The sequence below is a fragment of the Mus pahari genome, chromosome 5 (genome assembly GCF_900095145.1).
Source record: "Mus pahari chromosome 5, PAHARI_EIJ_v1.1, whole genome shotgun sequence".
NCBI classification, from domain to species: domain Eukaryota; kingdom Metazoa; phylum Chordata; class Mammalia; order Rodentia; family Muridae; genus Mus; species Mus pahari.
Window position 1 is genome coordinate 17,348,316 of NC_034594.1, and position 16,648 is coordinate 17,364,963.

General features: G+C 45.9%; 1 protein-coding gene across 1 annotated transcript in view; it reads left to right on the forward strand.

Moving 5' to 3' along the window:
• The first annotated feature begins 3,321 nt into the window (after positions 1–3,321).
• C5H2orf92 (chromosome 5 C2orf92 homolog) overlaps positions 3,322–16,648 on the forward strand; it is a 36,484-nt gene continuing 23,157 nt past the window's right edge. The window contains exons 1-4 of the mRNA XM_021199441.1: positions 3,322–3,478; positions 7,218–7,280; positions 11,139–11,225; positions 13,025–13,108. Coding sequence (XP_021055100.1) covers positions 3,394–3,478; positions 7,218–7,280; positions 11,139–11,225; positions 13,025–13,108 — 319 coding nt within the window. The 5' untranslated portion in view covers positions 3,322–3,393. The remainder of the gene's footprint in view (positions 3,479–7,217; positions 7,281–11,138; positions 11,226–13,024; positions 13,109–16,648) is intronic.

A 16,648-nucleotide genomic window follows, 5' to 3' on the forward strand; every position in this document is an offset into this window, starting at 1 on the left:
TTGTATGTCTCGGAATTTGTCAGCTTTTGGCAAATGTAATAGGCAAAAAGTTGTTCATAATGTATCCAGGTTTTTCTTTCAGAGTCTGTAGAGATGTTTACCTTCTCATTGGACACCTGGGATGCCCCCCCCCCGCTTTTTTTAACCCTGATCAGTCAGGCTAGAGCAGTAGAGCAGTGCTTCTCAATCTGTGGGTGGCAACCCCTTAGGGGTCACCTAAGACCATTGGAAGATAGGGATTCACTTTATGATTCACAACAGTAGCAAAAATTACTGTTATGAAGTAGCAATGGAAATAGTCTTATGGTTGGGGGGTTACCACACCAGGAGGAGCTGTATTAGAGGGTCACAGCATTTTCTCAAAACACTAGCTTCCAGTTTCATTGACTAGTCTTTCCAATGGTGCTTGCATTTTTGATGGACTGTAGTAGCATTGACTATGAAGAAGAGTGTACTGTAGAGAAGTTTGTGGCTCACAGACACTAAAGTATTTTCTATTTACCTCTCAACAGGACAAGTTTGCTGACTCCTACTCTTGCCTAGGGAACTTGTGTAAAAGATTTTTTTTTTTTAAACCTAGGTGTAGTGGCTACACAATTGGGCCAACAAGATGGCTTGGTGTGTAGTGGTGCCTATGGCCAAGTCTGACAGCTAGAGTTCAATCCTTGAGCGCCACATAGTGGAGGGTGAGAAATGGCTCCGGTAAGTTGGCCTCTGACCTCCACATATGCACTGTGACATGAAATACATACTCTCTTCTGGTGTGCATGAAGACAGTATACTTATATACATACAATAAATCTTAAAAAAAACTCAAAAAACAAAACAAAACAAAAAACCCAAACACACTTCATATGAAGGCTGGAGATATAGCTCAGATATGAGGAATACTTGCTGTACCCAGGTGGGGCCCCTTACAATAATTTGTATGTAACTTCAGTTTTAGGGGACACCCACATCTTCTGGTCTCCAAGGACATCCACACACATAGATAAATACACATTCAAAATTTACTTTAATATAATAAAAGGTAAAGTATTGTGGAAAAACGAGTAAATGCTTGTGGAGTATATTGTTTCATTAACATGAATAGCCTACTAAAATCATTTAGCATGCATAATATTTAAAATAAGTATCATTGCATTAAATTTTATATTTACATTTAAATATGAATACTCAAAAACCCATATATATATATATATATATATATATATATATATATATATATATGAAATAGAATTTTTAAAGGTAGTTTCTTTAAAAATTTTTTAATTTTATTTTTTTGATAATTTCATGAGTATTGTATTTATATCAATCTCCTTCCCTCTCTTTCCTTTAACCCTGTCATTTCCTCCCACTCCTGAAGTTCATAGCCTTCTGTGACTATAATTGATGTGTGTCTAAGTACAGTTATTTAGTGAGATAATTTAGTGTTGCTCCTAGGTATTTAGGACTGACCGCTTGAGACTAGATAGCTTATCAGGAACTTGACCGGAGAAGACTGAATCTCTCTCCCAGTGATCATTCATTGCTTGTAGAGATGGTCTTGTTAAACATTAGTTTCTAATTTAAACACAAACTAGTATTCTGTAATTATGACTCAAATAGACCAAGATTACTCTACTATTGTAAACATTGCTCCTATTACAAATTACTCTCAGCCAGGCAGTTGTGGCACATGCCTTTAGTTCCAGCACTAGGGAGGCAGAGGCAGGCAGGTCTCTGAGTTCGAGGCCAGCCTGGTCTACTTTGGTTTACTTTGACTCCTTGTTTCAGAGGTTTCAGTCCATGAAGTCTGTTTCAGTACATGAAGTCTGTGAGGCGAAGCATCATGTGTTGGGGCCTCCCAGCTCTGTTACCACTAGACCACCTGTGTTGGTAATCTTCAGATCTGCCAAGCTTGCCTTACTGTTTATAATAATCGCTGTCTTTCAAAGCCCAGCCTCCTGCAGTCTCTAAGGTTCACCTGCGGTGGTAATCTTCAGATATGCCAGAGCTGCTCTACTGTCACTGTCCTTCAAAGTGTCTCCATCACCTGCTGAGAAGACCATTTGATGTTCCAGAGACAACATCCTTTGGACCCGCCTGTGTCTTCAAAGACTGGGGATGGGGATTGGGGTTTTTCCCACGCTATATAAACCGAGCTCTTGTCATTAAACCTTAGGCTTCGATCAGAACACCTTTTGTCCTAGCCCCATTTCTCTCACCATCTATTCCCTTTCAGCCCAGCCCTGCCTTTCAGGATGGACCCGGACTGAAGTGAGAGTTACTGCTGGCAGAAACTCACAATCATGGTAGAGCAGGGCTGCTTGGCAGAGCAAACTGCTCCCCTTATGACGGCCAAGAAGCATGATGGGGCAGGGTCCCATCATTCCCTTGTTTGGTTACTGTTCTAGTGCTGTGTGGAGAGACACCATGACCATGTCGATTCTTATTTTAAAAAAGCATTTCACTAAGGCTGACTTGCAGTGTCAGAGGTTTAGTCCATTATCATGGTGGGAAGCATGGCAGCACGCAGGCAGACATGGTGCTGGAAAGTAGCTGGGTGTTCTACATATGAATCTGTAGGCAGCAGGAAGAGCAGAGAGACACTGGGCCTGGCTTGGGCTTTTGACACCTCAAAGCTCCACCTCCCCCATGACACACTTTCTCCAACAAGGCCACGCCTCTTCAGTCCTTTTCAGGTAGTGCCACTCCCTGATGACACTCCCTGATGACTCTCCCTGATGACACTCCCTGATGACACTCCCTGATGACTAGGCATTCACACATGAGACCATGGAGGCCATTCTTATTCAGACCACCACATGCCTGAAACAGCCCATTTCCGGTGATCTTCTAGTCACCAGTTCTGCCTCCTAAAGAGTCTATTGTTTTCATGGGCTGGTGACCAGATCTTTAATCTCTGGCCCTTCCAGATCTAACCTATAGTGAGAACACTTCACTAATGTGATCCCTTCTTGTTTTCTTGGTGCTGAGGTTCCACCTCAGGGCCTCATATGTGCCAAGCAAACCCTTTGCCACCGCGGGACAACCTCTCCTGTCCCTCTAGTTAATGTGCTATATCGATCAATACAGTACACCTGATGGCTCTAGCTCCAGTTGCCTTAACTGGCCACAGTTGAGTTTCGTTCCATGTATCCCAAGAGTCCCATCTTTAGGTTGCAGGGCATGCAGGATTGACCAGACCTCAGAGAGCTGAGACAGTGAACAGAGAGACCGTTCGAGGGTCACAAGTGTCCCTCTCCGTCCCTGACTACAGACTTGCCCCTTTCCCAATGTGACCTCACAGAACACAGGTTCCACAGTGTCCTGGAACTCAGGGCTATCCTGTCTTCGAGCAGTCCAGGAGAATGGCTCCTCCTCTCTGATGGCATTCTGATTGTGGCAAAAATGAGCGACACTGTGTTCTTCTCCTTTGTTATCTTCCTGGGCAGCCATTGGGGCGCAGAGCCCCTGTCTATCCCTGTGACTGAAGGTATCTTCACAAACGTATTGTCATGGCAAACGGAGGGGCGGAAGACTCCTAGGGAGCCTCAGCCAGGCTGGCTGGTGGGCCCTTCCTGCTGAGGCTGGGACAGTGAGCCCTCCTCCTGTCCTTTACCTGAGCTTGCCTACCTATGACGCTCCCTCAAATTCTAGAGCTTTGCAAAACTATCCCGTATTTAGAAATGTCAACCCTTTATTAAAAAAAATATTTTCAAACATCTCATAAGTAGAACAATCAATAGAAAAAACAGCTATTCACAAACTTCTCAATCTTATCCATGCATTACATATTTTAAAATTAGTATATACTAAGCCGGGAGGTGGTGGCGCACACCTTTGGTCCCAGCCCTCGGTCAGGAGGTAGAGGTGGTCAGATCTCTGTGAGTTGGAGGCCAGTCTGGTTTACACAGTGAGTTTCAGCACAGCCAGGTCTACATAGAGTATATACTGATTATATACGACAAGCTATGGCATTTTGTACTTGTGTGTAGTGTATTTGTTTAAATTCACCTGTCACCTCTTGTTCCCACCCCACTCTCCCTGGTCTCCTTCCTCACCGCAGTTAATCCCACTTGTAATTTCATCTCTTTTTAAAATAGCCCAGTGAGTTGCATTACACTGTTTATAGCAGGATGGGGGAGTTGTCTGTAGAAGTGCCACGTTAGTGGCTACACCACAGAAGAATGTCCACCCCACCCCAAATCATTAACTTCATGTAAACCCTCAGGGAGTGGGGGAGACCTTGTGTGCTCATTCCTCCCTCCGTGACAGGGTGTCGGCTGATGTAAAGTGGAGGTTTTGTGCAGATAGTCATGGCTGCTGTGGGTACCCACATATGATGGCTGCGTCATACCTGGGAGTCAGTGTTCCACATACTCCACATCTTCCTCTGTCTCTTTTGTTCTTGTCTCCCTTCTGCAACGTTCGCTGCAGCTTGGAAGCTATGGTCTAGATGTCCCATGTATGGCTGGGGATCCCAACCTCATGAACTCTCATCTCTTTGATCAGCTGTGAGTCTCTGTAGTCGCCCACCACTGCTGCACGAGGGAGCTTCACTGCCTGAAGCAGCCGGCAGCGCTCATTTGTAGACACAGATACAGTTACTTGATGGGTCTGTCCTGACTGTAGTAGTTGTAGCTTCTGTACTAGAGCTTAGGACCTCCCAGCCATGGGCTTTTGACCAGGCTTAAGGTACCAGACATGAATTCTCTCTCAATGTGGCTTCGAATCCATTTAGAATCTGGTTGGTTGCCTCCTATAACAGGCTTGCCATGGTGGTACCGGTGGGTATATTTTGCCTGGCTAATTGGGAGTGTAGCATGCAGGATTCATGTTTTAGTAAGACTTGGTGACTGGAGAGATGACTCGTAGGTTAAGAGGTCTTATTGCTTGTGCATGGAACCCAGGTTTGATTTCCAGCACCCACATGGTGGCTCACAATAATCCTTAACTTCAGTTCCAGGGACTTTGACCTTGGATGGCGCCTTCTAACACTTCGAGGGTCACGGGCAGTGGGGGGACTTCTAGTCTAGATCAGTATGATTTCTCTGTCTTGCTACCAGAACACGTGATCTCTTCAGTAATAAGATCTTACCATCACCGCTGGGCAACCAACAGCAATGACAACTTTCTGTATTGTTTATTATTTATGTGTCTCAAAATTAATGTCCATCTATATGTATCACCCCACTGTGCAGGATACATCCCAAGGCCCCAGTGGACACCTGAGCCTGTGCACAGTACCAAAGCCCAAGATTCCTCTCATATCTGTATATGTCTCTCCTATTTAACTCCTATTTAACTGTTACGTACCACTCATGGTGACCATAACTTTTGCTGTCTTGGGTATAATACCGAACAGGCACTAAATTTATTTGCCTTCTTCACAGTTGCATGGACAGAAGATTCGTTTTAAATTTGTACACTGTTCTCTGTGGCCTTGATGAAATTGGGGGACCTCTTGCTCTGACCTGCCAACAATGGGAGCCATTGCTTTCTCCAGTGTATCCATACTGCGGATGCTGCCCTCCCTTTGTCACAAAGCCATCCATGGCACCATGCCACAGATGCTATGGTGTCACAGGGCTTGTGTTCAAGCAGTCCCCGTTCTCCTGATTATTATTATTATTCATGCGTGGAGGTCAGAGGACAACTGAATAGAGGTCAGTTCTTCTCTGTGGGTCACAGGGATAAAACTCAGGTCATCAGGTTTGAAGGCGAGTTTCTCCTTTCCCCGGGACAATGGAGCAGGAGGGAGTACCTTAGCCCCCAGCCAATATGTCCCCCCCCCCCAACAGCCAAGCCATGTGACAAACCTAGTATGAAGAATGTTTATTGGCGGGAAGGGAAGGGGAGCTGGCAGGAAGGGACAGGGAACTGGAAAGAGGTAGAGGCAGAGAACTGGGTACAGAGAAGGACAGAAAGAATAGAGGAAGAGACTGGCTGGAACAGGTCAGGGGGGAGGGGGAAAGGAGAAAGGGGGAGAAAGAAGGGGGGGAGCAGGAGAGAACAGCTGGGTGGCTGAGCAGTTCTTACGTGTCAGGTTGGCTTGTACCTGGTGGGCGGAGATGCAGGCTGTTGCTAGGTAGCTGTTGGGCGGAGCCTAGATGAATTGCCAACACCCACTTTCACCTTCTTTTAAGCCTGCTTGCTTAAAGGTCCAAAGCTGGGGTAAAGTGATCCAGTCCTTTTAAACAGCTCAGAGAAAAGAAGGCAAATGTGCTTGACTCTAGGAAGAGAATTGAAGGTTGCGGTTGATGAGATGTGCAGTTGGGATGGACTGAACTCAGACCTCAAACACGGGCTTTATTACTAACCCTCAGTCTCAGCCCCAGAGTGAATTTTCTATTCATGCAACTGAAGAAGGCAAAGTGTTGGAATGACCCACAAATGTTGTATGTACTAGCTATGGAAAAGTGTGTCCCTGTGTTTTCAGTTGTTAATTGCTGGGTGGTGTAAAGCTAGCAGGATATGTAAATGTTCCCTCACCTGCCCCAAAAGAAAGGCAAGTTGCAATGGGGAAGGTCAGGGTCGCCCCCAAAGCCAACTGTGGATGAGTAAGGAGTGTGACTTTTTGTATAATACAGGCTGGTGGCTGGAACTGGGGCAGAAGGATGGACAGAGCGACCAGGGGGGAAGCAGACACTGGAGGACAGAAGGGAGACTCAACTGAGCAGAGAGAGTCTTGTGGAGACAGGCAGCTTCGGAGAAATCCGTTCAAGTGACATGAGCTAAGAGTCTGCCCAGGCAAACAGGCCACCAACTTTATAGTGTACAGACATCTCCGTGTCTTTATCCTTAAGCTACAATTGGGATCCTCAAAAGTCCCACAGTAGCAAACAAAATTAGTTCCTGTTTGGTATTATACCACAGACAGCAAAAGTCACAGTCACTAAGCATAAGTAACAGTTAAAATGGAAAAGATAGTACACGTGCACGTGAGAGAAAACATCCATGGGCTTTGGTGCAGTGCGCCGGCTCAGGTGTCCACTGGGGCCGTATCCTGCAGGGAGAGGTGATACATACAGAGGGAAGCTATTTATTTATGTATTTTTGACACTGGGTTGTGAAGTCCAAGCTGGCCTTGAGCTTGCTCTATAGGCAAGGTTGGCCAAGAACTCCTGGTCCTGGCCCCATTTACCTCGAAAATACTAGATCACAGGCGTATACCGTCACGCTTGCCTGACCAGTGAAAGATGTAATCGCAGGGAATCTTGTTTCTCCTGCAGGTGTAGAGAATAATTTTTCCTCAAGTTCAACGCATCTCAAAGAAGATATGGATAGACTGTTTGGTAAGTAGTCTCCTGTGGCCCCTGAGGCTGGATTTGAAGAAGTTACCTATTTCTAATGGTTTAGGTAGGAGGGAAGGGGAGCATTCTGCTTTGTGGCTCAGAATCAGCTCCTCTAAGCATCTGAGAGCCCCAGAATGAAGCAAATGGGGCAATAAACCAAACCTTGGTAAGATCTCTGCTTCTCAAAATGGGGGCAGGTGATGAGGTCAGTATTGCCATCCAGAAGTTCACTGAAGCCATGAGCCACCTCAGCCCACCATATCATTCCTGCCTGGATGATTTCAGCTTAGCAGACAGCACGAGGCCCCAGGCTGAGCTGGGACCCACCTGGGGGACATTAAAAGACACTTCTCCACATCCTCAGTGTTAGATTCAGTAGAGGGGTATTTCATAGCGCTACGGGTCAAACCCGGAGCCTCATGCTTGCTAAGCAAGTATCCTACCATTGAGCTGCAGCCCCAGTCCTGTAAGGTTTCCGTGTTTGTTGTTTTTGTTTCGAGACAGGATCTCATTGTGTAGCCTTGGCGGACCTCCCACTCAGAGACCCACCTTCCTCTGCCTCCCAGTTGCTGGGATTAAAGATGTGCATCACCAGACCCAGGAAGTTTATCTGGGTGACTCCAGGCTGGGAATTGCTGATCTTCTACAAGGCAGGGAAGCAGAGGGGGAGGGAAGGGTTCTGACTCACAGTGGTCTGCAGAGGAAGCACTGGATGACAGGCACACACCTTCTGCAGAGTGAGGTTCTTCGTGCTTTCTGTGGGCAGCCCTTCCTGGCAGGAACCACTTCTTCCTCCAGAGGTCTGCTCAGCCTTGGGTTGGTGTCCTGCTTGCTTGGACACCACATTTTTTTTTCCTTCTCTCCTTAACCCAACCATGGCTTTGCTTCCCTTAATGAACATGTTACACACTGTTTGCTAAAGTGATACAAAAAGTGGTTTCCTCTGTTCAAGCATCTCAGGTTAAAGCCAGTTGCTTTGAGATCATCTGGTCCTTCTCTGATGGCTGTGTCTCTATGCAGCATAATGGCTGCTGCAGCTCCAGATATTGCATCCAGACATCCTGCTTTCCAGATAGAGAAGTGCATGCTCAGCATTTGAAATGTTAAAAATTTAATTTTTTTTAAAATTCAAGCTGAGCCTGGTGGCACACATCTTTAAAACCAGGTCTTAGGAAGCAAAGCGAGGCTAATTGTGTGTTCTGGGCCAGCTTGGTCTACAAAGACCAACTAAGGGTATAGAGTGAGACCCTGTGTCAACCATTCTCCAAAATATATACAATTAATAAAATTTTCTATCTAGAGAAGCAATACTCTTCCTGGGTCTCAGTTGTCTTTTGAGGACCTCTGTGTGTTGTGTGGCCTCCATTTATCTACCAGGGAGGGTGGGAAAGGAAGTTTCTCTGAGGGTGTAGATGTTAGCACCCTTTGAGGCTTCAACCACAGACTAGATGCAGAAAGAGGTGACAGCAGCTTGGGATGGAGAAGCACAGACTCTGTGACAGAAAGCCCGTTTTCCTGTGAATGACACCTTCGTTTCTTGGGTGGCGCACTCACTCTTTTTCCATCCTGACCCCCGCAGTTCACAGAGCAGAGCGCTGATGTGTTCCCAAGCTGCTCTGTGCTTGCTATTATAAGATTGGCAGTGAGGTGTTTGGCCCTGGGCACAGTGTTCACGCTCATCCTATGCTCAGTGCCTTGCGGACTCTCCTACACTCAGTTTTCATAAACGTCCTCTGAGTTAAAAGCTTCCCCATCCTATTGGTGATCATGTCCTAGCTGGGATTTGATTTTGTCCCTATTGGCTCCCAAATCACAGTGAACTTCAGTGTCAAACAAGGGAAAAGGTTAACAGCATAGATTGTTGGTTCATGAGAAGGGTTCACATGTAATTGCATTCAGGGATGAGGATCATTAGGAGAAAGGGCTGCCAGACCACGCCAGAGCCTGGATTCAGGAGAGTTAGAAAGGAACATTAAATCCAGCACAACTGGGCCTTAGGAGCAGAGGTGTCACTTTTAAAACCTCCAGAGTTTAGTAAGAATATGTGTTAGTTCCTTTTTAGCTGCTGTGATAAACACGGGGACCTACTCAGGGAGGAAGGGGGCTCATTTTGGCTTATGGTTCCTGAGGAATAGAGTTAATAATAGCAGAGAGGGCACAGCAATAGGAATAGGGAGCTGGCTGACCACATTCGTATTCACAAACAGGAAGGAGGGACACACACACACACACACACACACACACTCATGCATTCTCGTGCACACGCATTCACACAAGCACACACGTGTGCACACAAACATGCACACAAGCACACACATGTGCACACATGCACACACACAAGGCACTCACGCACACTCGTGCACACACACATACGTACAGGCACTCACACTCACACGTGATTGAACAGAAAGTGGGATGAGGTTTCAACAGATCAGAATCTGTCTCCAGTGATATACTTCCTCTACCAAGGCTGTACCTCCTAATGGTCCTATAATCTCCCCCCCCCCCAAAAAAAAAGAGCACCACTAACTGAGGACCGACTGTTCAGACACACAAGCCCGTGGGAGACATTGCTCACTTAAACCACTGCAGAAGGATAGCTAAAATAAGAGAAAGATAGTCATCAGAACGGGTTGGGGGAGGCCCAGAGGAGAGCCTTGGAGAAATCCCTCCCATAAAGGAATCTGCTTTTCACATCTCTTCATGTGTGTATGAGTGTGAGTGCACACGCATGTGTGTACACATGAGCGTTCATGTGTGTTCGTGTGCATGGTAGGCATCCCACCTACACCTCAGGAGCGTGGAGGAGGCAGGCATTGGGTAGAGCCATTCATAAGGTGCTGTAAAAACCACACACAGCATGTGACAGACAGCTTAACTCTTTGTCCCAGGGTAGAGCTAGGAAGGGTGAGGTTTGAAGGGATTGGAAAGAAGTGACTGTTTCTTCAGGCTGTGGGCTTTATAGCCTCTTAGAGTAACTAGCATTGTAAGAGAACAGGCCCCTTGACCTAACACTGGGAGAGACAACATCTCAAATGAAGAAAGGATGTGAGTCTTAGAGACATAAGAAAGACATTTTGCTTGTGTGTAGGACAGCTTGGGAACAAGTCAGAGGCAGGCCAGGATGACTCCAGGAACTAGACCAGTAATTCTCCACCCTTCCTAATGATGCTTTAATGCAGTTCCTCACGTGGTGACCCCCCAACCATGGAATTATTTTCATTGCTACCTCATAACTGTAATTTTGCTACTGTTATGAATCATAATGCAGGGGCTGGAGAGATGGCTAAGTGGTTAAGAGCACTGGCTGCTCATTCAGAGGGCCTGAGTTCAATTCCCAGCAACCACATGGTGGCTCAAAACCATCTGTAATGGGATCTGAAGCCGCCTTCTGGTGTGTCTGAAGACAGCTACAGTGTACTTTTACACATTAAATAAATAAATAAATAAACAAATCTTAATGAATCATAATGCAACTGTGCATTTTCTGATGGTCTTAGGTGACCCCTATAAAAGGGTCATTTGACCACAGAGGGGTCGAGACCCACAGGTTGAGAAACTGAGACATCGGGCCAAGTTCCTGCCCTCTGTGCTTGGTGGGTGGTGGTGTCCGCCCGGGATATCTGGTGCAATCATTGATTCTGTAGTTATGATGGCATCTTAGAGCAGAGCTTCCTGCATCTGCTGAGTTTGACTTCTCATTCATTCACGTGTCCCAGCACGCGCAGGGTAGGTACAGACCAAGAAAGACTGCGCTTACATCCGGTGCTAAGGATCTTACATCCGGTGCTAAGGATCTTACATCCGGTGCTAAGGATCTTACATTCGGTGCTAATGATCTCGCGTGCTTTTCTTCAGATGAGATCGTGCTGCAGGTGTATCCCAGCAATCTAGATGGTGCACAAACAGCTGGCAGACTGATCACGGGGAGAGACTTGAATGAAAGCAAGTATATGTCGGGTTCAACGTGCACGTGCGCTTACAGGCTATGTGGTAGTTAGTGGGTGTGCTGTCCTGTGACTTGGGCAGCCTCGAAACCATCTATTGGTGGGGCACTGCCAAGCTGAGATGCAGAGAAAGAGGATGGGGGAACCTCATTGTAAACTCCATCACTTATGGAGCCTGTGGTTAAAGAATGACTGTGCCTGTTTCATCTGGGGGTGGGGGTGGCTGTTGTGCAGGGTCAGGCAGCTTCTGTCACTACAGATGTTGTCCAGAGGGTGGGATCACTGTTACTGGTAACAAGCTTGAACCTCCTTCTCTCTCACCCTTTATAGTTTATTGCCCAGGAGTTGCTAGTCTTGGGGTGCACAGTCTTCTAACCCCCATCCTGCCTCAGCCTTTGTAAACTATTTGCCCAGGGCCACACAGCTGATTTCTCCATTCACACCCATGCTCAAGTGCTTAGGCTGAGAGAAAACATCTGGCCTTGCACAAACCAAAGCAACATAACCGCCTCCCCCCCCCCCGCCCCATGCATGTGAGCCCTAAATCATGCAGATAGCAGAAAAGACGGTCTCCACTAAGTAATATTGAGAGCGGGTCATTACTTAGCAAAATAAAGCAGAAATATGTGCTGTGCTGAAATTACATTATAGGTAAAGCAGTTTTGTAACTAATGATCCTGCCGACGCAATTTTATAGGTCACTCAATAAAAGCACACGTGTGAATAGTTTTGTTGCATAGTCTTTTTAGCTTGCTCTGTGGCAAGTTTTATGCTATCCCCTTAGTTGATGCAATAGGGCATGCTTTCAGTGAAGTGCTTAAGGATTAGATGTATTCTGTCCTAATGACTCCTTCATGTCTCATTAATAGAGAACTGTGCCTTTGTCATTTTGATTTGTATTGGCTCAAAGCAGCCCTGCTTGACGTCTTTTGGCACCCACCACTCAGACCCTTCTACCAGTTTTAGTGTCAAGTTAGAGCCTGTGTGTGCGCACACATCAGTCAGTGGCTTGTGCCTACTGTCTGCAAAGAAACCATGGGAAATGGCCTCTGCCGGGGGGCCGTGTGCTGGAGCTCCAGGCTCTGTTTAAAGTATTTTCACACACATTTGTTTGTCTTGTGTGTCGCGCATGCATTTGCTATGGTGTACATGCGGAAGTCTGGAGTTGGTCCTTTCCTTTCCAACATGTGGGTCCCAGGGATTGAACTCATCAGGCTTGGCTAGAAGTGCCCTGACCTGCCGATCCACCTTGTAGGCCCACACTTTAGATGCTTGCAGATACTCTGTAGATGCCCTGTGCCACTCAGACGAAGAGAGCATGGGGTCACAGTGATGGTCACTTCTCTACTTTGCAGAATTAACTTTGCATGGGCCTCTGGGCATGCCTATGAGGGATTATCTTGGTTTTATCAATTGGTGTGGGTGGGACCATTTTCTGGGCTGGGGATGACTGGGCTGTATGAGGTGGAGAAACTGAGTCTAGTATACAAAGCATGCATGCATCTCTCATTGCTTGCTGAGCATGGATGCAATGTCACCAGCCAGCATCCTGCTCCCACCTCTGTGTCTTCTACACTGTAATAGACTGTATCCTTTTGGAAGCACAAGCCAACACAAATCTTTCCTCCCTAAAGTTGCATTTGCCAGAGTAATTTTTTCACCGCAGTGAGAAGGAGACTAAGATACCAGTTGTGTGCTGTTCCTATAGAAGTGCCTTGTAGTGGAGTGGGGCTTTAGAGAGACAAGGTATAGATTTGAGGAGAGATTTAACCACAGCTGAAGTTTGTTTTCCCACAGCCTATCTCTACCATAGTGGCGTCAGCGATTCTGAGTTTGAATCAAGTTCACATAAGGAAGATGAATACTTGGCTAAGATATTTGGTAAGTTACCTCCTTCTGTGAAAGCTTTAGGTCATATTTGAAGACGTCTCCTCTTTGTCCTTGTCTCTGAGGTTACATTTTGGTTGTCTCTGAGGTAACTCCTTGACTGTCTCTGAGGTAACTCCTTGACTGTCTCTGAGGTAACTCCTTGACTGTCTCTGAGGTCACTCCTCGACTGTCTCTGAGGTCACTCCTTGACTGTCTCTGAGGTAACTTGTTCCGCTCCTTCAAAGGAAGTTAAGCATGTTGTCTTGTGGCTCGAATCTGTTCCTCTAAATGTTAGAGTCCTGAGAAAATAAGCAGAAAGTGGAATACAAACACCAAGAAAGGACTCTGCTTCTCAAAGCAGGGGAGAATAGCCTGGGTGACTGGAGCAGGCTAACCTGCCTACATGCTCACACCCTGGGGCGTGTGGGAAGACCTTCGCTTTCGGACTTCTGACAGCCCTCCAGCGCTGCCTCATCGTTCCCTCTGAAACTCTTGCTCAGGTTTTGAGAAGGGTGAAGATCCAGATGTCACTTCAGGATTGGAGAGCCCCAGGAATCTGTTCCTTTGCCAAAACATCAGCAGAGCTGGCGAGAACTGTCTTCTTTCTCTTCTTTTTTAGAAGCTCTTATTTTTAATTTTTTATAAGTATTTTTCTCTGAAAGGTATAAAGTTTGACATATAAAATTAAAACCTCACTTCAATTATTCAATTCTACTTAGTCTTTAACATTTATATAAACTAGATATACTGACAAAGTGTTATTATGTGGGTGTTATTTATTTTTAATATTTTTTCATACAATATATTTTAATCATGTTGTTTTCCCTTTCCTAATTATTCCTAGATCCCAACTCTCTCAACCCTCTACCCACCCAACTTCATGCTCTTTTCCTCTCTTAAAAAAAAACAAAAACAAAAACAAAACCCAAACACACACACACACACACACACACACACACACGTTGCCCACTTCATATCGGCCAAGTGCTCTTGAGCCTGGGCTCCGCTCTGTAATATGGTTGATATACCCAGTGTCATTCCACTGAAGAATATTGATCCCCTCCTCTGAGCAGCTACCAGTTGCAAACAAGGTTAAGGATAGGAATTGCAGCGGTTTTTCTGTGTTGGGATTTTGTCTGGTTTGAACTTGAACATGTCTTGTGTGTGCATCACAGGCTCTCTGAGTTCATGCGTGCATCAGACCTGCTGTGTATGGAAAATAATACTGTCTTGGAGTCTTCTACCCCCCCCCCCAACTCTTACAATCTTTTCTTCTCCTCTCCTGCACAGCTCCCTGAGCCTTGGGGAGAGGGTGTTTAATAGAGACACCCCATTTAGAGCTGAGTGCTCCAAGGCCCCCCACTGTCCAGTTGCAAGTCGCTGTGTTAATTACCATCGGTTGCGAGAAGCAGCTTATTGGGCTGAAGAGATGGCTCAGCGATCAGATGGTTGAGAGTAGTGGATGCTCTTCCAGGGGACCTGGGCTCGATTTCAGTACCACACTGTGGCTCACAAACATTTTGAACTCTAGTCCCAGAATATCCAACACCATTTTCTGGCTGCTAGGGGTGTCAGGGCTGTACAAGGTGCACAGATAATTCAAGTAGGCAAGACATTCATACACATAAATTAAAAATAAAGAAATCTATAAAAAATAAAAAAAGAATCAGCTTCTCTGGCGAGGGTGGAGTGGACTCCCATATTTGTTCCAATATTGCATCAGGGGTATGTTTTTTTGTTTTTTTTTTTTTTTTTTTTTTTTTTTGTGGTTTTTTGAGACAGGGTTTCTCTGTACAGCCCTGGCTGTCCTGGAACTCACTCTGTAGACCAGGCTGGCCTCGAACTCAGAGATCTGCCTGCCTCTGCCTCTCGAGTGCTGGGATTAAAGGCGTGCGCCACCACGCCCGGCTCAGGGGTATGTCTTATGCACAGGTCAATACTGTAACTTTCAGGGTTCACAGATGGGCAAGAGTGATGGTAATTTTTCTGCTCTGGTAGGGTGTAGAGTACCTTCCAACTCTTTGAATGCCAGCCAGTAGGGTTATGAAGCTTATGGTTGAGCAACAGCTCAATGTTTTGGGTTAATGACATAAGTATATGATGCCTTCAGCAATGGGGGCTTACCAACAGGTAGAGGAGGGTAGCCAACAGTCGTTGTCAATAGCTTGTAATGTTTTGGGGGAAGTCTATGGGCCAATAAGTCAAAAAGATGCAACCCATTCTTATACTGGGGTGTACCTGGTAGCATATCATGTGTAGTTGGAGTGTTGTACCCACTCACTTATGTGGTGTGGACTTACCACATAATGGGGAGAATTGTCTTAAGAATTGTTGGGAGGAGGCTTGTCAAATTCCCACAGTGCTTGAAGAAGAGGCCACCAGGATTTGGGGTTCTGCTCTGATCTGGTGTTGCTTTAGATCATTAAAGGGCTAGGACAGCAGGAGTATACTGTACTATAAAGTTTTCCAGGCTATGGAGGCTTCCAGACTAGTGAGGAATTACAGGGGTAGGTCTAGAGAGATGGATGGCTCAGCAATTAACAGTATGTACTGCTCTCAGTGAGACTGATTACTAGTATCCGTATCAGGTAGCTCATGTCCATCTGTAACTCCACAAGAAATCAAGTCTTCTGGCTTCTGTGGGCGGCTGCACTCATGTGCAAAACACACACACACACACACCCCTATACATACATACACACACATACACACACACACCTATACACACACACCTGTACATACACACACACACACACACCTATACACACACACACACCTATACACACACACACCTATACATACATACACACACACACACCTATACACACACACACACACACCATCAGAGGTGGTGGATGAGTCCGAGGGAGTAGCATTCTCCAGACACAGCAGATCTGGTGCCCACATGAACTCATAGAGATTAACAGCACAAGTTCAAACCAGACCAAACCCCAGCACAGATAGTGGAAGAGGCTGCAAAGTCCCACCCCAAACCAAGAAGCTATTTGCATCTGATTCCTGCTCAGAGAGGGAAAATCAGTTTTCTCCAGTAGTCACTGAGTGTATCAACCATATTTTAGGGCAGGTCCCACATCCAGGAGCACTCAGTGTGTGTGTCTGTATGTGTGTCTGTGTGTGTATCTATGTGTGTGTGTGTGTGTGCACATGTGTCCTCTCTTCCTTTTTACTAATTCTTAAAGATTTTTCAAAGTTTGGATTTTTAAATTTTTATTTATTTATTTTCATGCAAGTATTCTGGCCATATCTTTCCCCCTCCAATACTCCCCAGATTCTCCCAACCTCCCCACCCATTCAACTTTATGTTGCAAAAACAAAAACAGGATAAACAACCCAGAACATGAAAATTAAAACAAACTTAAAGTATCAACAAGACAAAAAACACCAAAAGAAAACAAAGAGCACACACATACACACACACACACACACCATGCACACCACACACTCGCACACACATGCACACACACACACACACCACCACACACACCACGCACACCACATACACACACATACCACATACACACACACCACGCC